At 55.9% G+C, this 20,425-nt stretch overlaps 1 protein-coding gene across 8 annotated transcripts in view; it reads right to left on the bottom strand.

Moving 5' to 3' along the window:
• Window positions 1–19,934, bottom strand: part of NIN (ninein) — a 64,651-nt gene extending 44,717 nt beyond the window's left edge. For 5 of the 8 annotated variants that reach the window (XM_038138575.1, XM_038138582.1, XM_038138579.1 and 2 more), the window contains exons 1-3: window positions 19,812–19,934; window positions 13,667–13,870; window positions 7,197–7,278 (exon numbers count right to left, since the gene is read on the bottom strand). In XM_038138575.1, the coding sequence (XP_037994503.1) occupies window positions 7,197–7,278; window positions 13,667–13,849 (265 nt within the window). In that variant the 5' untranslated portion in view covers window positions 13,850–13,870; window positions 19,812–19,934. Of the gene's footprint in view, window positions 1–7,196; window positions 7,279–13,666; window positions 13,871–16,133; window positions 19,455–19,585; window positions 19,775–19,811 lie in introns of those variants that run through there. The other 3 variants (XM_038138576.1, XM_038138577.1, XM_038138578.1) reach the window with 3 other exon arrangements.
• Window positions 19,935–20,425: the final 491 nt, after the last annotated feature.

The following is a 20,425-nucleotide window of genomic DNA, read 5'->3' as shown; positions in this document are numbered from 1 at the left end:
GCGCCCAATCGCTGCCACCATTCCCCACGGGCAAGCGCCCATGGCGGCTCCACGCCTGGATCATCCCCCCCTCACCCTGGCAGCGGGTCTGACAGTCAGAAATGATGCTGCTCCCTGCCAAAAAAAAGCTGTCACAAAGTGCAATCTTCCTCTTCCTCACCCTTCCCCAGCTCCCAGATCAAGTTAACAGGATGGAGGGGGAAAACCCCCGGAACCTTGCCAGGAGCCTCGGATGGAAAGTCCATCAAGCCTCTCCTCCTTGCTCTCATCTCCATTAGCAGCACAGGCAGGTTTAATGAGGGACAGAGTTGCACTGAGGCAGCTCAAGTCTCCAGACCCCGCAGACACCTGGGCGTGGGTTTGAATTTCAGCTCCATTAAAAATGCCCAAACGAGCAGGAGAGCAGAAAAAAACCGGGCGAGTTTGGAGTCTCTCGGGGGCCCCGGCGGGAGCAGCTGATCCAGGCGACCGTGGGGCAGGTCCCAGCCTGTGCCGAGCAGCCAAAGCCAACTGCAAGATCTAAATAACCCTTTGGAGTCGTCATCTAATTACAGGGGCTCCACATTCCCCAGCTCCAGCTTCCCCCAGCAAGGCTCCTGCCTTTGGGGACTGAATTATCCGGGAGCACTGGCAGGCGAGGATCAAAACAAAAAATAAATAAGCACGTTTTGGGCTGCTTTCAGTGAGAATCTGGAGCAGGGGGCAAATTAAACCAAGGACCAAATTAACCAGGGATTCAATTAGGGGAAGGCTCCGTGCCACGCTTTGTTTCAGTGTTTGCTAACCTGACTGCTGAAACCCCCCCAGGACTCCGGCATCTTTTATTTTCCGCCACTCGCAGTGGCAAGAGCAGCAGCTTTTGAAAATTTTATTTGCAGAGGGCTCTGATATAAAAGAAATGCAAGAGTGCAATACTAATAAGGCACAGGGAAGCTGTTCCACCGCTGACAAAGGATACACGGAAAGCAGCAGGTCTCCAAACCCCCTCACCCAAACGCCTCCTCGGATAATATTCCTTTAGATATGGAAGAAAAGGCTTCAAGCTTGTTAGAGGGGAAAAAAAAAATACTCCACAACTTAGCTATGCAATGAATTATAAAATACACAGGCTGAGGAGTGCTTTGATTCCTGCAGCCCCACACTCCATCCAGCCTCGGCGCAGCTCTGGGGAACAGCCCCGGTGCCGTGTTTGAACAAGGCCATTTTAACAAGATTTGCTGCAGCTGGGACTCAGCACATGAAAGTTGGGTGATGGAGTGCACCGATAGAAAAATCAGGAGGAGACAGGCTGATTAAGGAAGAGCCCCAGAACAAAAGCAAACCTTATCACTCCTATTAAAGCCCGCCCGGTGGTGAACAATCTCCATCCAGCAGCTCTCTCTGAAATGCTAATATTTGTGGCTACTCATTCACCCAGTTATTTCCTCCCTCCCGCACAAGAGAGGGCTGGGGGCTTTGTTTTCCTTCAGAAATCATTTTTATTATTCCTAAGACAGAGCCGTACCTCCATCTGTCTTTGGAGAGATGGAGGAGGGGAAGAAGCTGGGAATTAGCAATGGTGAAGCTACAGCTGAATTTCCTTCTGGATTTCCCGAAGAATCCCGTTTCCATCCCCACCACACTGAGTGTGTTCACCCACTGCTGCAGCTGGAAATTCAGTGGTCCAGTGGAAGGTGTTCCTGCTCGTGGCAGGGGGGTGGAATGAGATGGTTTTCAAAGTCCCTCCCAAGCCAACCTGCTCTGTGACGCTCAGGAGCACAAGTGCCACCACGCTGAGCCCCCTGCAAGCACAGCAAAGGGAACAGCAGGAGCCTCTCCCCGCTGCTGTGCTCCAAGCATTTGCAGGCTGGCAGCTGATTTCTCTCTTCTCTTTGCTCTGAGCGCCACGGGTGAGCTTGTTTGCCTTTTGTAATTAAAAATCTGTGAAGCTCAAGAATATCCCTGGGAGGGAAAGGTGACCCTTCACAGCTTGAGGAGAACAAAGTTTGCTCCAGCTTCCAAACCAGCTGTGCCTGAGCCCAGCTGCCAAGGGGATCCCAGCTCAGGCACCCTGAAATCCCATTTCCACAGCCAGGGTGCTTTTGTTAACACTGTGTTCCAGCTCTCCCTTTATCACATCCTGCAGCCCCATCCCTGGGAGCACAAATCCCTCTCCTTTCCAGCACCATCACCTCTCAACCAGGTGGACACAGACACCTCCCACACCTGCAGCATCCTCTGAGCCTCTCCATCTCCTGCTTTCCCAACCCCCCAGCAGAGCAGCTGGTGCCCTCGATGCTCCCACCATTCCCAACATTTAGGGAATGCTGGGCACTCACAAAAGCAAAAAGCAGCCATCCATGCTTCCTGCAAGCAGCAAATTCACTGATGAGCTGAGCAGGCTCCCACTCCCAGCCAAAGCTGAGGAGGAAGGGTTGGAGAATCATTCAGGCTGGAAAAGAACCATTAAGGTCATCAAGGCCAGCCTCAGAGCTGCTCAAGCCCCATGTGCTTGCAGAGGCACACGAGGAGCACAGAGGAGGTGTCCAAATCGAGCCTTCCACTGAAGCTGATGCCCAGGAGCCAGCCCTGTGTGCTATTCATCCCCAAAAATGCCAAATATCCCCCTGAACAGAGCAGAGGACGCTCTGCTACCCGCTCCTCCCACCAAGAGCAGGGGCAGATGCTGCTGCTCAGACCCCACTGTTGTGGGGCTGACAAATCACCAGGAAAGGGGGGGAAAAAAAAGAGAAAAATAAAATGGGTTCAGCCCTCCCAGCTTCCTGCAGCCCTTGGCAAAGCGTGGGCTTAGTAAAACCCACTCCAGAGCTGGTGCCTAATTAGACACTGGGGTCTGATCTGCCCCCTCTGAACTGCCCCCAGGCTGGGGGCAAGAGGAGGAGGCTGAGAGAAGCAGCCTCTCACCTTCCTGCCCACTGCCCAGAGGGTTTGTGGCCCTCCAAGTGGCCCTGAAATGAAACAACCCCCCCGAGTCTGCATTTCACTCCCTGCTTTAAGCCCCGCAGACAGGAACCATCAATTCCCTCTCTCACTCCCCCCCATCCATCCCACTCAAATGTCTCCATGGCTGGAGATTTACACTTGATTTTCTGCCTTTCTGCACCAGATAAGTCATTTCAGAATCCTGCTCTGCCCTCAGATGGGGAGGGAGGGGGGCTCCTCTTCCCTGGGCCCAGCATCAAAGCCCTGCAGCGCAGACAAAAGGGGGTTTAGAGCAGGAGCACCCTCATCCCACAATCCCAGCCTTCAGAGGGGAAATTAATTTCTCTGCTGCTTAAGATTTGGAAGGGAGGGATGCTCCAGCTGCTGGGCAAAGCACATGGCAGCCAGGATCTGCTAAATCCTAATCTCTCGAGGCACCAGGTATGTCTGAACTCCTCCAAGTCCCGTCTCATCGTTCAGGCTCAGCAGTGGAAGAAGAGAGGAGTGGTGGCAGGGTCACCACAATCCAAAACCAACGGGTTTTGACCCAAAAATACTCTGTGGCATCAGCCACCTCTGCCTGGGCTGTGACACTGGTTTTACCCCAGGGCTGCAGCCACCTGAACAACCTTTCCCCCACGGATGGGGCCCTTCCAAAGGGAATCATCTCCACCACCCCCTTCTTTTAAAGGGCACTTCTGCTGTCTCCAGAAGCAGAAGGATAAAACAGGGAAGGAAAAACCCCAAAACCCTCGTGACTGTGGGGAGGATGGCGTCAAACTGCTCTTTAATTTCTCCTGGGTGTTCCTGTAATCCTGCACTCCACCCCATAATCCCTCCCTAGCCCAGCTTCCAGGCACTTTTTATTTGCTATAATGGGCAGGGAAAAAAAAGCCTGATTTTTTCCTTCCCTAATCACCCACACAACTGATTTTTTTTTTTCCTTTCCCCACCCTTAAATCTATTTTATTGTCCCCTCACTGCTGCAGTGACCAGTGGACAAAGAGCAGCAGTGGCAGCAGCACCCAGCCCTGTCCCATGGAAATCAAGAACTAAAATAGTGATTATTTTAAACCACATTCGAGCTTTTTTTTCTGCTTTTCCTGGAATCTCCCCATCCCTCTTCCCAGCAGAGGCAGGCTTTGCCCAGCCAGCTGATGCTCTGGCTTACAGCTGGGTCTGTGTCCCCACAGTGACACCCTCGAGGGGACAGAGCCGAGCACAGCAGCTCTGGAACTCCGCCTGCCTCGGTTTCCAGGGCTGCTCCCCAGGCAAGGAGCCTGCAGCACCATCCTCCCTGCCAGCCTTGCCTTTGCACAGGGAATTCAGCCTCTCTGCCAAGACTGAAAAATAATATATAAATATATCAGCTGCTCTCTGCAAGCCTGAGCGCTTCTCCCACCTGCCTCTTCCTCCCGAGATGAGGAAACCCCAGTGGCTGCTTCTGCAGGAACTGCAGCACTTCTGCTCCTTGTCCCAGCCCCTGTGACCCCAGAGCCCTGTCACAGAATCAGCTGGGGTGCAAGGGACCTTGAAAATCATCTTCTCCATGGCAGGGAAAATAATCTCCTGCCACGGCAACCTTCCACCATCCCGGGCAGCTCCAAGCCCTGTCCAGCCTGGCCTGGGGCACTGCCAGGGGTCCAGGGGCAGCCCCAGCTGCTCTGGGCACCCTGTGCCAGGGCCTGCCCACCCTCCCAGGGAGGAATTCCTTCCCAATCTCCCATCCAGCCCTGCCCTCTGGCACTTCAAAGCCATTTCTCCTTGTCCTGTCATTCCAGGCCCTTGTGGATAATGCCTTTCCCTGTTCCTTTTGGGCTCTCTTCAGCTACTGGAAAGGGCTGTAGGGTGTCCCCAAAGCTTCTCCAGCCTGAACAACCCCAAATCCCCGAGCAGCAGAGAGGCTGCATCCCTCAGTGCCTCCAACAGCTCCACGTCCTTCCTGTCACCTTCCTTGTGCCAAACGCTGAGCTGACAGCACCCACGGGGACAAGGACATGCCATCCCCTTGGCTGTGTCCCACAGACTGGCTGGGGCTGCAGCACAAAGCCTGCAGTGACCCCCCCATCACCCAAATCCCTGGAGGAAACCACCACAGCCACTTCCTTCCACAGCAAACTTCCCAGATGCTGCAAACAGGCTTAAAATCACTGCTTCTCCCTCCCCCTCCTCCAATCCCCCCCCCCCAAATTAAATTTTCATTTAAATGATATGATTTAGAGCTCTTAACTCAATTTTTCCCTAGCCTGGGGCAGGCTGGAACACCAGCATTTCCACACTCCCTGACAGTTTGACACCAACAGCACAAAGCAGCTTGTTCCTCCAAATCTCCAGTTTGATCTAAATTAAAAGAAGCAAAGACTTTGGCATTAACCAACCTGTCAAAATGCATTAAAAATAAAATGCCTCCCAGGCCTGCCTGGCTCTGGCTCCCCACCTGTACCCCACACCCTTTGATTTCCTGCCACTCCAACCCCACTGTGACAAGAGTGTCCCCAAGGAGAGCTCTCCAGCTTCACTTGTCATTTCCCCCGTGATATCCCCAAATGTAGCCATTTCTGGGAGATTTATTTACATTTCAATCAAGCTGGAGCTTCTCAGCCATATGATACCCCAATAAATGCAGAATGCTGGATTAGTTCTGCCTCGCTGGGGTTGATTCCTGCTCTGTGCCAGCTCCTCCCCAAGGGGCTGCCAGGGATGCTCCCCCCCGAGCACCCACTGACCCGCACTTGGAAATTCCATTAAGGAATGCCGGGCACAAGAGCTGCCATCACCCCTCTCACAGCATTAAAGAGCTCTGGAAATGAGAGGCAGAAAATAAAAATAATCCATCAATCACACCTCTCCAGCCCTGTGGTTTCTGCAGCCTACTGAAAGGGGAAAGTTGTAATTTTGCTGGCAGGCTGCTCTCTCTCCAGAGTGGGATGCTCCAGCTGAGATTGATGCTCCAGGAGAGGAAGCCTGGAGAATCCTCTCTCCCCCTTTGCTAAGCTCTTTTCTCCTTGGGGGATTTGGCTCCCCTGCTGCTCCAAGGACAGGATTTGGGATTTACACCCAGGTGTGGCACCAGCTGGAGCTGCAGGGGCTCAGCCCCGAGCACGGCCCCACAGCTCCCAGGGGGGTAACACTGAAGCTGAAATCATATTTGCTGCCAAGGAAAGCCTAAAAAAATCCCCATTTTCAAAGCACACCGAAACAAAGCAAGGAAAACACTGAGGACTCACAGCAGAGCCCCTGGAAGTGCCCAAGGCCAGGCTGGATGGGACCTGGAGCAGCCTGGCACAGTGGAAGGTGTCCCTGCCCATGGCAGGGGTGGAATTTCGTCTCTTCCCACTGAAACCACCCTGGAATCCTCTGCCCAGCCCCAACCTGGTTTCTCGGGGGCTCCACTTGCTCAGCAACACCTCTGGAGCAGCCTGAGTGTTTTTCCTGGGAGAAATCCAGAGGAGCTTCCCACACCCTGCTCATCTCAGACACAAGGAGACAGAATGGACTCAAAACCCACAAAATCCAACAGCAGCCCCAGCTGGGAAGAGCCCCAGCAGCAGCAGGAAATCAGCCCTTCGCCTGCCTGGCCACAAGTCTCTGCTCCCCAAGCAGCCCTGGCAGCAGGAGCCGTGTGGGATGGAGGGAGCTGAGCCCATGTCCTGCCAGGAGCCACCCTGAGCACCTGGAGGGTGCTGCAGCTGCCTGCCCACAGCCATCCTGGGCCTCTCTGGGCATCCAGGGCATGGCAGTGGCTCTGAAAACACCTTTGTGCAAGGTTCCACAACAAAGCTCAGCCCCCTTTTTGTAAAGAATCCATTTCTCACCCTTCATCAAAACCAATAAATAAAATTAAAATGTCTATAAATAAAAAATAAAATAAATAATAAAATCGTTAGAATATTAATAAATTAAAATAGAAAAATCTATAAAATAAAATAGAAATAAAATAATATAATATAAATATAATATGTTGATGGAAATATTAGTAGAAATACAATATATTAATATAAATGATAAAATTTAAACTATGTTAATATAATAAAATAATAAAAATTAAAGTAATAAAATTTAAATATTTTAATATAAAATTATCAAAATTATCAATTACCCCATCTCTATAAAAACTAAAAAAAAAAACCCAACACCTTTTCTCCCAAGATCAGCCTTTTCTGCATGGATGGCAGCACCCAAAAAACACTTCCTCTGCTGAGTTCCTCTGTGAGAGCCACCCACAGCTGCTTTGCCAAGGAAAATGTACTTGTTTAGGTCATTTCAGTATTTACCTGGTTCTTGGAAGTGCTCCTCATTTGACAGGGTTCTGGATAAGATGAGGATAAGTGCTTCTTTAAACTGATCAAAGTGGACCTGTGGGGAAAAAAAAAACAAAAAAAAAGGAATAGAAGAGGCAGTCGGGTGGTGCAGGGAGTTAAATGTGAGGCCAAAATGCAGCAGGAGGAGGGGCAGCAGTGGGGATCACCCAGATCACCACCCCTGTGCCACAGCCTGGCCCAGGGGCACGAAGGAACCCTGGAGAGGGGACAGCAAGGGACACGCAGGCACAGCCAGCACCTCTGGGAACAATTACTGCTGCACAGAAGGGCCCAAAGCCACAGATCTCAGGCACTGGGTGGGATTTTCCTTTGAGCAGGAACCAAAAGAACACATCCAAAGGAGCAGGGACATCTCCATCCCTTGAGGTGACCTGGCCAGGGTCAGCGGCTTCTGCAGCGAGACCATTCCTGATCAGGGATGAATATTCTGCTCCACTGCCCCAATTAAGCTTCAAAAACCACTTCCCAACGTGGATGGCAGAAAAATCCCTCCCTTTCTCCCTTTCCAGGGCAGCTCCTGCAGCTCTGGGAGGGCTGAACTTGGAATACCAAGCCTGGAGTGACGCTGGGGGAAAAAAGAGATGATCCTGCCACTGAGGTTTTTTTTTCCTTCCTTTTTTTCCATCTGTGCCTTCCTGGAAAGCCTCCTGCCTCCCAGGCAGACACAGCCAGGAAGAGGCTGCAGCATCCTCCCCGTGCTGGGGAATGTCAGCAATTCCAGCCTGGGGGACACCAAAGCCAGGGACAGCTGGAGGAGCAATCTGACATGGGGCAGCGGCCAGGCAGAGCTGGCTGCTATCATTTCTCTTGGCTAAATAAATCTTTGAAGAATTTTTAGCATGGAACAAAAAAGATTCTGTATTTAAAGAAACCCAGCGAGGCTGCTCTGGCTGGCAGAGCTGCACTCAGAGGGGTTTCATGCTGCTGAGGGGGAGGCACAAGAAGCAGAATTCAAGTCTGAAGTTCTCCAGCTTGTTTTTGGGGTCAAGCAAGCTCAGAAAAATCCCAACAAGCTCCCTGGTAGGGAGGGGACAGAGGTGAGCCATGGAGGGACAGGGGAGCACCTCATGCCACAGCTCAGGCAGTACAAATCACCCCTGAGGCTTTAAACAGTTTTAAACATGTTTTTTAAACACAATTAAAAAATATGCTCGGCACAGAAGCTCATCAGGAATGCCTTCATCTGAATACTAATTGCTGCCATCCATTTCCAGACACTGGGGTACTTCAAAAAGGCCAGTTTACAGAGGAGAGTTTCCCCCATTAAAAAAAAAGAAAACTTGACATTTAGACTAAATGAGGATGAATAAAAGATGAGGGTGCTCAGATTACAGGTTCCCTCCCCATGGGATGCTCTCAGGAATGAAAAGAGCCAAACCCTTGGATGGATGCTGGGGCTGGCTTTGGATGGCACCCCACAAGAGAACAAGATGCACTTGGCATCCCTCACACAAGGAATTAAATAAAGCCAAACCACCTGGGCAGGTGTGCAGCACCCCTGACATCACCTGCCCTGCATAACGAGCCCCAAAACGCTGTCTGCACTAATGAGGAGGAGGAAGGAGGAGGAGTGGAGCCCTTGCTCAGCTGCACAAGGACAGGGGCAGCCATCCATGCTTCCTGCAAGCAGCAAATTCACTGATGAGCTGAGCAGGCTCTCGCTCCCAGCCAAAGCTGAGGAGGAAGGGTTGGAGAATCATTCAGGTTGGAAAAGAACCATTAAGGTCATCAAGGCCAGCCTCAGAGCTGCTCAAGCCCCATGTGCTTGCAGAGGCACACGAGGAGCATGAAGGAGGTGTCCAAATCGAGCCTTCCACTGAAGCTGATGCCCAGGAGCCAGCCCTGTGTGCTATTCATCCCCCAAAATGCCAAATATCCCCCTGAACAGAGCAGAGGATGCTCTGCTACCCGCTCCTCCCACCAAGAGCAGGGGCAGATGCTGCTACTCAGACCCCACTGTTGTGGGGCTGACAAATCACCAGGAAAGGGGGGAAAAAAAGAGAAAAATAAAATGGGTTCAGCCCTCCCTGCTTCCTGCAGCCCTTGGCAAAGCGTGGGCTTAGTAAAACCCATTCCAGAGCTGGTGCCTAATTAGACACTGGGGTCTGATAAAACAGACTGGCCTGTGGTCACACTGTGATTTCACCATGAGCACAACATCCACAGGAGCCATCAGGCTGAGGAGCAGGACGTGGCCATCCTCCTGTGCTGCACAGCAGGACTGCAAACGCAAAGCAGCAGCACAGGGACAGGCACAGGGGCCTCCCCAACGCCCTCCTCACTCTGCAGGTGGAGCCCCAGCTGGCAAAAGGGGGAGATTTGTCCTCAAGGTGAGCCAGAGGTTTTCTCAACACCAGCTAAGCAGCAAAAGCAGCCTGTGGTGCACCTCTGACCTTGGATGTGGCATGTCTGCAGGCAGAGAGGGCTCAGAGAGTCAGAGAAACAGCACTGATAAAATTAGAGCTGGGCTGGAGCACGAGCCAGGCAAGGCAGCCACGGGACAGCAAAGCCACAAACGCTGCAGAAATCCTCCTGCAAGGCTGGGGAGGCCCTGGCACAGGTTCCCCTGGATCCCTGGAGGTGCCCAAGGCCAGGCTGGATGGGCTTGGAGCAGCCTGGGGGTAGTGGAAGGTGTCCCTGCCATGGCAGGGGGAGAACAAGATGGGCTTTAAGGTCCCTTCCAGCCCAACCCACTGTGATTTTATGATTCTGTTTTGGTATTGCTCATCTGTGTGTCTGCTCATGGGGCTCTCTCAGCAATTTGGGGCTGATCCCAGCCAGGCAGAAGGAGGTGGGGGTTGGGAAGGTGATGCACAATGTGCTGTCATGCCCCCCAGGATCAGGGACAGCACACACATCCACAGGCTGGGAGGGTGGGCAGGCCCTGGAATAGAATTCCCAGAGCAGCTGTGGCTGCCCCTGGATCCCTGGAGGTGTCCAAGGCCAGGCTGGATGGAGCTTGGAGCAATGTGGGAGCCCTGCAAACCCCACAGCCAGAGCAGCACTGCCCAGCCAGGCCGGCACCCCAGCAAGGAGAATCTTCTCAGAACAAGTAAATCAAACAGGACAAACCCAGCAGCAGAGAGGCACAGCCAGCCAGCCCCAGCCTCCCCAGGCACCAACCAAAGCTGTGCTGCTGAGCAACCCCAGCTCCTCTGAGAAACCCCAACGCCCCCTCCACAGGCAGCTCCCTCTGAAGCTGAGACTGATTAGCACTAGAAAGAGCTGGGAGCCCGTGCCAAGGTACCTGCTGCTCCTGCTGGGCCCCTGCCATGCAGAGCACTTGGCACAGCCAGGACAGGCAGCAGCAGCGGCTCCTTCCAGCTCCCTGCCCTCATCCCCAGCACAAACCCCATCCTCAAAGCTCTGCCCCTGTCTGCAAACTCCTTCCAGCCAGAAGCTGCACAGGGAAATGTCTGCTGGGGGAGATGGAGGATCAGGGAATATCCTGATCCACAGGTATCCTGCAATCCAGACCCCCCAGCAATGCCACCCTGGGCATCCCTGGCAGCTCCTGGAGCTCTGGCAGCCTCAGGCTGTGCCCATTCCCTGGGGAGCCTGGGCAGTGCCAGCACCCTCTGGGGGAAGAACCTTTCCTGAAACCCAACCCAAACCTGCCCTGGCCCAGCTGCAGGTGCTCCTTCAGGTGCTAGCAAGCCAATCCTGCCCCACATCAGAACAGGGCAGCCTCGGCCCAAGCCCACAGTGGGCACAGGGGGAGGATATCTGGATATTTTGCAAGAGGTCACAGCCGTGGCATTGAAGGGAGCTGGGAGTGAAGCCCCAGGCAGGCTGTCCTTGCTGCAGGCTGGGAATGCAGTGGTGCAGGTGAAACCTGAGCTCCCCAGCCCTGCTCAAGGACAGCTCCAAGGACAGGCCCTGCACAGGGCTGGAGGTGCCCAACTTCCCAGAATCCCAGGAGGATTTGGGTTGGACAGGACTTTAAAGCTCATCTCATCCCACTCCCAGGGACACCTTCCACTGTCCCAGGCTGCTCCAAGCCCTGGCCAACCCAGCCTTGGACACTTCCAGGGATAGGGGCTGACTTCCAGGGCTCACCCCCATCCCTGCACATCACCCAGGCCCACGAGCACTGTCCCCGAGCCACCTCTGGTTTGCTGCTAATTAAAGGGCACAGAGAGGACAGACAGACAGGCACAGCCACACCCACCCCCTCACTCCTGCCATCCAGGCTGAGGGGAAAGAGCCTTCCTGAGGAACGCCAGGAGCTGCTGCGAGCGTCACCTCCACACACAACGTGGGAGGAAAACAAACCCACTGGGGTTGGGCTCTGCCACGAGTCAGGGCAGCACTGACACCCCACACCAGACCCCACTCATCCCCAAACCACCTCAGGGGAGGCAGCACTTCCAGCCCCTCTCTGGAGGGAAACTCAGCTCCCAGTCCTTACCCAGGGCAGAGGGCTGGAACGAGGTGATCTTTACGATCCCCTTCCACCCCAAACCATCCCATGATTTTATGATCCCAGAGCATCCATTCATGCCTGGAGCAGAGCCCCCAGCACAAAGACAAGCACGTGGCCCCACTGAGTTGCCCCTGAGCAGACAAAACCTTCCCCCGCTGCCCCCCTCCCCGGTGGCCTCCCATAAATCCCAGCCCCTGGAAGAGCAGGCAGACAAAGGCTGGGACCATCTGCAGCAGGAGGGGCAGGTGCAACAAGTCTGTGCTCAGGGAGCTCTGCGTTTGCTGCTATTCTCCCCCTGAGAGCCTAGGAAACCCCAAGGATGCCAGGGCCATGAAATTGAAATCTGGCTCAGGCTTAAACCTGGGCCATGCTGCTGCTGAGGAGCAGGCAGGAGACAGAGACTGTGCCGAGGCTCTGTGGCAGGCTGGAAGGGAGAACCATCCCCAGGGACAAAGAGGGCATGAAATAGAACGGGATGCCTCGTGCCCTGCAGGGATGGAGCTCTGGGTTGGGACGGGGTGAGTGTGACCCTGCACTCAGGATGCCCCGACCAGCTGTGACAGCCACATCTGTCCTTTGCTCTCTGTGCCACCATCCTCCCACAAGTGGCAAAGCCAGGTAATAGGACAAGAGGAAATATCTTTAAGCTGAAGGAAAACAGATTTAAATTCAATATTGGGAAGGAATTCCTGGCTGGGAGGGAGGTGAGGCCCTGGCACAGGGCACCCAGAGAAGCTGTGGCTGCCCCTGGATCCCTGGAAGTGTCCAAGGCCAGGCTGGACAGGGCTTGGAGCAGCCTGGGATAGTGGAAGGTGTCCCTGCCATGGCAGGGGGTGGCACTGGATGATCTTTAAGGTCCTTCCAACCCAAACCATTCTGGGATTCTTTGGTAACAGCATCCAAGTGCTGGGTGCTCAAGATGACAGAGCAGCACAGAAAGTCCCTGGTGCTCCAGAAAATGCCACACTGCAACTCTAAAGGTCAACAACCTCCACCTGGATCCATCCCAGCTCCAGCTCCACTCACTGTCAGCAGAAGAGCTACGGCCCCTGGGCAGGTGAGGAAGAAGAGGAAGAAGGAAAAACCCCTTTGTTTGTCAAAGGAATTATTTTGTTTGCGAAAACTGCAGTTTGATTGGAAATTGGAGTCGGGATGGCTGCCTGCCTGCTGAAAGCCCTGGCTGCCCTGCTCCACATTTCTCTGATTTTAATGAGCAGTGATGGGATTTCAGGGCGATTTCCAGGGAAGGATCTAATGCAGAGCACAAGGACATCCAGCTGAACGTGGAGATCCCCGCAAGGGCAAGCAGCTTCTGCTCACTGCCCGGGGATTTAACTCCATAAAGGTACAACCACAACTGAAAAATGGCTTTGGGAAGCCACCAGGTAACGTGGACACTTTGGGAAGCACCAGGCAATGTGGACAAAGTGGCTCAGACAGCGTGGGACAATATTCTCTACCTTAGAGAAACATCCGTGACTGCATGCAGCCCTGCCAGTCTAACTACAGCTTAAGCCAGTGTAAATCACAGGCTCAAGCCCTGGATTTAGGGCTTTGTCCCGTCCCAAGTGGCTCAGAGTTTGTCTAAGCACCTGGTGAGCTGGTTTGGGGAGGTGACCCAGGCCAGCAGCACCAGGAAGCAGTGCTGGGAGCACGGGCACAGCGTGAGCCAAAGGCAGCCAGGACCTGGCCCTGGACACTGGGAAAGCACACCAGAGCACAAGGCTCAGCCTGAAGTGGTGGGTCCTGAGCCTCACACCCCCTCCAGTCAGGGCAGGCAGAGCAGCTCCCTCCCCTGTCATCCCCAGTTCTGCTCTTGGAAGTTGCCCTGTGTCCACCCAGACCCCAGGAGTCCTGGTCCAGAGCCTCAGGAATGCTGGATATACACAAATTGGACATGCACAAACTGGGCACACACAAACTACACGCATCAGTCTCTCCTCAGAACCATTCCAGGCATGCAGGTACTGCCCCCTCCACCTCCCCAGCTCCTTACCCTGCCTAGGAGGTTTCCTTGGAGGAGGGTCTGCTGCAGGGCTGGGGCCACCTCCTCCAGGTGCAGCATGTGGCAGAGGTCAGTGAGCTCCTCCTGGCCCAGGGAGCCCGTGCCTGTGCTGTCAAAGCTGTCAAAGAGCTCCTTGAGGCGAGCTTCATACTGGTCCTGCTCAGCTTCATCCATCCCATAGCCTGCCACGCTCACCTGCGGGCAGAGACAGGCCAGGTCACCCTCGGTGGCACGGGACAGCAGGAAACCCCCAGGGCTGCCACAGCAGCTGCCCACCAGGCTGCTTGGGGCCGTGGTTGGCTGCATTAATGCTCCACCACTGCTCCAGCCTCTCCCAGCCCACCGGGGGAAGAAGTCACAGAGCAGAAAGACCCAGGGGAAAAAGCCTGCAGAGCCAAACCCTGGGGAGGGGACAGCCCAGGTGGCCGGGCCAGCCCCGTGTGGCACGTCCCTGTCCCTGTGTGGCACCTCACGCTGCTCCTGTCAGCTCGTTTGGCTCAGCTGCAGCAGCTAGATTGCTCCCTTGAGCTGCAGTGATCCCCAGGTGCTGCAGGTGAGGCTTTGGTGAGAAGATAAACAAGCCAAGAACAGCTCAGCAGCTGCAGGGAGAGAAACCTGAGGAGGGGAGGGCAGGAGACCCCAGCCCAAACCCTTCAGGACAGCCACCCCCTCCACGAGCACAACACACCCCCCTGCACCACAGCTGGGATCATGGAATGCTTTAGCTGGGGAAAAAACTCCAAAAAAAGATCAAGGCCAGCTGCCAAGAGCTCCTGTGCTGCTCCCTCAGGTGTTTCAGGTGAAACCCTGACTGAAGGCAGGGAAGGGTTTGACAGAAAGCAAACCCAGGGCAGTGTGGGGACAGCCAAAATGTACCCATGTCCTGCACCAGGCACACAAAACCCAGACCCAATTTGCCTCAGGTCTTCATCTTCCCCTCCAAGTCAGGTTTTCAAGCCTCTGATCCACTGCTAGCAGAGGATCACAGCCCCACGGGCTGTTCTGGCAGGGGGGAAAGGGAAATTTCCTGTCTGAAATGAAGGATTTGGCTGGAGCAGTTTGTTCAGCCTGGCCCAGGGCTCCTGGCTGGCAGCAGTGTCACCCAGTGCCACCACACAGCCTGGGTGTGGATGTGCCACCACCCTGGGGGCACGACAGGCACTGTCACCGTGCTTGGGTGACAATGGGCACTGCAGTTGTCATCCCAAGGACCCGGCTGGGCATCCCAGGATGCCTGGCCAGCCCCATCCATGACCCCCACACCAGCTAGCCATGGGAATTCTGGTTTTGTGACTGCTGGGGGCTGTGTCAGCCACATTTCCCAAAAAAGGGGGTCCTACCCCAACCCCCTCCCCCATCCAGCCCTGCCCCCTCTGCCCCTCACAGGGTTCTCGTGGCTCCCTGGGCCACCAGCAGCACTCCTGGACATCCCCGAGCTGCTCCAATTGCAGCCCAGCTCCTCAGCCCTGCCCAGCCCAGCCGGGAAATCTCCAGGGCAGGCACTGCAGCAGCTGTGTCCTTGATTTCCCTGGCTGCAGGAGCAGATGCCAGGGCAGAGCATCCTCTGGATGCCACATCTGCTGAGGGATGCGGGGCTGGCAGAGCCCACGGCACAGCCACAGCCCAGCCAGGCTGTCCTCCCTCCCGCCCTGCCACGGACAGGGATGGCTCTGGACACTCCAGGCATGGACACAACCCCTCCACCTGAGCCTCACACCCTCCCTGTCCTATTTTTTTTCCTCCCAAATCCCTCTTGAGCTGATTTCTCCCGGCGCCCAAGCGCTGGGGGGAGGAGGGAGGGCACAGACACATTCGACCTGGGGCACGGAGGAGGAGGCAGCACCCAAAAACTCAGGTGCAGGTGAGCAGGAGGAAGGCAACAAACTTGTTTCCATTCCCACACCAGCAACCCCATTTCCCACCTGCACCCACAGGGCCGGATCCTGGTGTCAGGGAGCCCTCCCCGCACATTCCAGCGGCCCCAAAACTCACAGCCAAGCCTCCAGCAAAGAAGACTCCACCCCACAGAGCTTCCCAAGCATTTCTGAACCTCTTATCTTCAGGGTCAGCCACCTCCTGCCCCCCCAGAGATGTCTCCAGCACCTGACCAGAACCAGTTCCCCCAGTTAGTGCAGAGAGCTAAATGCCACCTCCCTGTATATCCCCGAGCATCCCTGCTGCTGGAGCACTGGGATCACCCCTCTCAACGCCACAGCACCACAGAGCCCAAAAACTCACCCTGGGCAAATCCAGCACCGGGAACCCCACAAAACCAGCAGGAAAACCCCAATCCCTAAAGGCAAATAGCATCAGGTGCGTTGGCCACACCTGCCCCACAGCCCAGGCGAGGTTTTGGCGAGGGCCAGCCAGAGCTTAGAGGGACACAAGCATCCCTGCAGAGCCTGGGGAAGGGGTTCCCCATTTGCCAGCCCCAGGGAGGCCGAGGCTGGGTGCCTACCTGCCCTCAGACGGCCCAGGGAGCTGCCAGCAGCCCGGCGATCCCGCAATCCTGCACAACCTCCATCTTAGGCAGGCGGCTCCGGCACGCAGCAAGGTGACCCAAGATGCCTCCTCCTGCCTGAATTATTCAGCAGCGCTTCCACAGCGAGGGGAAAAATAAACCACCCGAGCCTCCTTCCTACCTGAGGAGCTGGCGAGGCAGCCTGGCATCAGCCAGCAGTCAGAATAATGAGGTCAGCAGCATCAGAGCCACCTCCAGCAGCCGTGATGGGGAAGGGGGGACAAGCAGAGGCACACAAAGCCCGAATGAAAGGGCAGCCTTTCATCTCTGCTCCAGATGGGCCAGCAGCTGAGATGCAGGAGGGCGGCCGGGATAATAGGGGCAGGCAGGCAGCAGCTGAGCTGGGGCTCCCCGGTGCCCCCCAGGAGGAGAGGGGACAATCCCTGCACAGGGCATCACTTTGTTCAGATTTATTGCTGCCCTTCTGTGCTGTTTCAAGCCCCCAGAATGACCAGCTTGAGCAGGCAGCACTGAAAAGTGCAGGTTTAGGACAGTCAGCACCACATTATTCCTTATTTCTGTTCCCCTTACTACCAGCCCAGGATAATAGGGGCAGGCAGGCAGCAGCTGAGCTGGGGCTCCCTGGTCCCCCCCCCAGGAGGAGAGGGGACAATCCCTGCACAGGGCATCACTTTGTTCAGATTTATTGCTGCCCTTCTGTGCTGTTTGAAGCCCCCGGAATGACCAGCTTCAGCAGGCAGCAGTGAAAAGTGCAGGTTTAGGACAGTCAGCACTCAGCACCACATTATTCCTTATTTCTGTTCTCCTTCTTACCAGCCCGGGGAAGCAAAGCGCTCCGGGATGATGAGAAGAGGAAGTTTTCACCGGCATTTCTTTCCTGCTTTTAAACCCACCCCCTCCTGAGAGCCAGATAACCTTCACGGCACACAATGCAGGGGCCTGATAGGACTAAATTCTCGGCTAAATTTAACTCAAACAATATAGGCTAAAGCAGTAATTACTGCTTCGCATATTTCAGTGCCTGGAATCGATACCAGCTTTAGCCTGGAGCTAATGAAGACACAGATTGGTCAATCAATGGTATCAGCAAGGAAAACCAGCACAATTAGCACAATTACTTTTTTGGGGGGAGGGTGGGGAGGGTGTTTATAAACAGTACGAATTAGAGAATCCCAGAATTACTTCAGTTGGAAGGGACCTTAAAGGCCACTTCATGCCAACCCCCAGCCACGGGCAGGGACAATGCAAAATCACATTTGCTGCAGCACAAGAAGGACATTTTGGGGATGCTCTGCCCACATGCCCCCACGGGCTGCATCACTAACCAGGGCTGTGGGTACCTTGCCCTTATCCCCACCTGCCCTCCACTGAAGTCATCACCTCCAAGGGACAGCGAGGAAAATGTTTTTACTGCTCACTCAAATGAGGGCCTGGAAATTAGCAGTAATTACCCAGCAGGGCAGCATCCTGTGGCCACCTCCAAAACACAAGCACCTACTCCATGGGATGTCACTGCTTCGAGTGTCCCCCCTGTGCTGCAGAGCACGGCCACGCTTGGGCACTTTAAAGCAACTTTCCCTCCCCACTGCACCTGTGACAACCTGGGAGATGAGAACACAGCTGGCAAAAGCCACCAGGAGCCCAGCTTTTGATGCTGGGGGTTGTACGAGATGCCCAGCAGCCACCAAAAGCAGACTGTGGAGCTCTTGCTGGAAAGCCGGAGCTGAGGTTGTCTCACGCTCATTATCTCCTTCCCTAATGAACCTCTCATCCATCACGGCAGCTCTGCTGAATCACAGAATTCCCTGAGCTGGAAGGGACCCACAGGGATCATCCAGTGCAGCTCCAGGCCCTGAACAGACACCCCAAAAACCTCACTCTGGGCATCCCTGGAGTGGTGTCCAAACTCCTGGAGATATGGCAGCCTCGGGAATGTCACCATTCCCTGGGGAGCCTGGGCACTGCCCAGCACCCTCTGGGAGAGGAATCTTTCCTGAAATCCAACCCAAACCTGACACAGCTCCAGACATCCCTGGGTCCTGTCGCTGGTCACCAGAGAGAAGAGCTCAGTGCCCTGTCCCTGTGTCCACCCCAAAATCCCCACACCGTGCCAGGACAATTTCCAGCTCAGCCCACGCCGCAACACCCCATCCCCTCTTGGAGCAGCAGCCCCACAAAGGGTCACACCGAGAAACCAAAGGGAAAAACAAAACCCAAAAGGACAATGAAGCACCTAAATGTCAGTAAATCACTTGACAGCACGCCCAGCTCTTCAAGGGTCACCACCAGAGCCAGCCTTGCAGCTGGCAGCTCCTCCTCCCCATTGACCACGCTCATAATTTTCCCTTTGCACCTCAATGCCACCTCTCCCCGTGCACCCCAAAAACACCCCCAGAGCCTCCGAAGTTGGCAGAGAGCAGCGATTCTGTTAACCAAGCTCCGCTCCAGATCAGCAGAGCAGCGCTGGCTTTAAAAGCGCTATAAATTTATGTAAAGAGCTTCAAAAGCAGCGCAGCGGTTTGAATATTCACGCCAGCCCGGTATTTGCATTGTAATAGGGCTTTTCACTGCCAGCCTTCCCTCCGTAAGGAAAAACAAAGCGCCCATCTGGTTTGATTTTGCAAATCGGGCTGGAGTCGCTCCGCAGTGACTCGGGGAGCCCCGGGTGCGATAAAGCCCAAGGTGCAGGCACAAAGCTGATTATTTCGGGAGTAAACAAAGCGAGCCGGTAATTCACCCAGCGCCGCCCCGCCGGGAAACGCGGGATGGATTCGGGAATTCCCGCGGAGCTGCCCCGCTCCCATAAAGCCGGGCTCTGCTGAATCACGGCGACAACGAGCCCAGAGCCTCCCTCAGCTCCGTTTTGGGGAGCACAAGAGGAAGACACGGGATACACCCAAACTGTCACCCGGACACCCAGTAAAATCCCAGCACTGGCTGCTCCTGGGCTGGGGATTTTGGCGCTCCTCGGCTCCATCCCTACAGGGATGCTCCAAGGGAGACGGGCCCACAGTAGGCGACCAGACAGCAGATGCTGTCTGCCACCCTGGTGACAACGAGAGCTCTGCCGATGACAAAACAACTGCTGTTATTAATTCCTGCAGCCACAGCCGGCTGCTCCCAGGGCTCAGCCCGGCGAGAGCGGTCCAGAACCCGCTCCCAGCGCCCGGAGCATCTCTCCGGGAGCAGGAACGGGGCGCCCTTGGCATGAGGGCGAGCAGCACCCGGTACCTGTCACCCCGCGGGACCACTGCCACCAGCACCGAGCGGACCTGGGAGCTTTGGGGGGGCACCCACTGAAACCACCACCGCGCCCTGAGCCCCTATCCCCATCACCCCCTTCCTCCAGCATCCCATCCCTCCAGCATTCCCCCTTTCCCTCCAACATCTCCCCGCCCTCCAGACCCCCTTCTTCCCCAGGCACCCACCTCGCCGCCGCGCCCCTTCCCCGCCGGCCCGGCCCGTCCCGGCGCCCCGCACACGCGGCCGGCCCCGCCGGGAAGGGACGGGAAGGGGCGGGCTGAGCCCCGGCACCGCCCGCGGAGGAGGGACCGGGGCCGTTCAGCGCTCCCCCCGCTCCCGGGGCTCGCCGGTGCCCCTTCCCCGTCCTCCCCCCGCTCCCCGCAGCCGCCCCCGCGCCCGTCCCGGCCTCACCGGCTGCCGGTGCCGCGGGCGCGGCGGGGCTGGCGGAGCGCTCGGAGCGTTGCGGGGCCGGGGGAGGCGCCGCGTTCAAATGCGGCCGCGTTTATTGGGCCCAGGCTCGGGGGCGGCCCCGGGGGTGCGGGACGGCCCCCGGGGCGGGGGGACCGGCGGCCTTTGTGCGGCACCGCCCGGGAACGCCCCTCGGTGCGAGGGGCGGCTGCGGGGGTGTCCCCCAGCTCTGGGGCATCAGCGTGTCCCCGCTGTTCTGTGCCCGCGTGGCATCACCTCAGCTTCCTGATGGCATGTCCCCCAGAGTGGCATCACCTCAACTTCCCGTTGTCCTGTACCTCAGGATAGTTTAACCCTGGGTCCCCGATGTCCTGATCCCCCGGGTGGCATCACCTCGGTTTCCCATCATCCGGCACCCCAGGGGACATCATCGCATCTCCCTGCTGTTCTGCACCCCCGGGTGACATCAGCCCAGCTCTCCACTGTCCTGGCCCCTAGGGTGGCATCACCATGGTCCCCACTGTCCCACACCTCAGAGTGGCTCTTCAATGTCCCATCCCCCCCAAATGGCATCATCACGGTTCCTGTCATCGCACTCCCCAAGGTGGCATCACCCA

The sequence above is a fragment of the Motacilla alba genome, chromosome 5 (assembly GCF_015832195.1).
Source record: "Motacilla alba alba isolate MOTALB_02 chromosome 5, Motacilla_alba_V1.0_pri, whole genome shotgun sequence".
NCBI lineage: Eukaryota > Metazoa > Chordata > Aves > Passeriformes > Motacillidae > Motacilla > Motacilla alba.
Note: the sequence above shows the minus strand (reverse complement) of the source record. Positions and strands in the feature narration are given on the sequence as shown.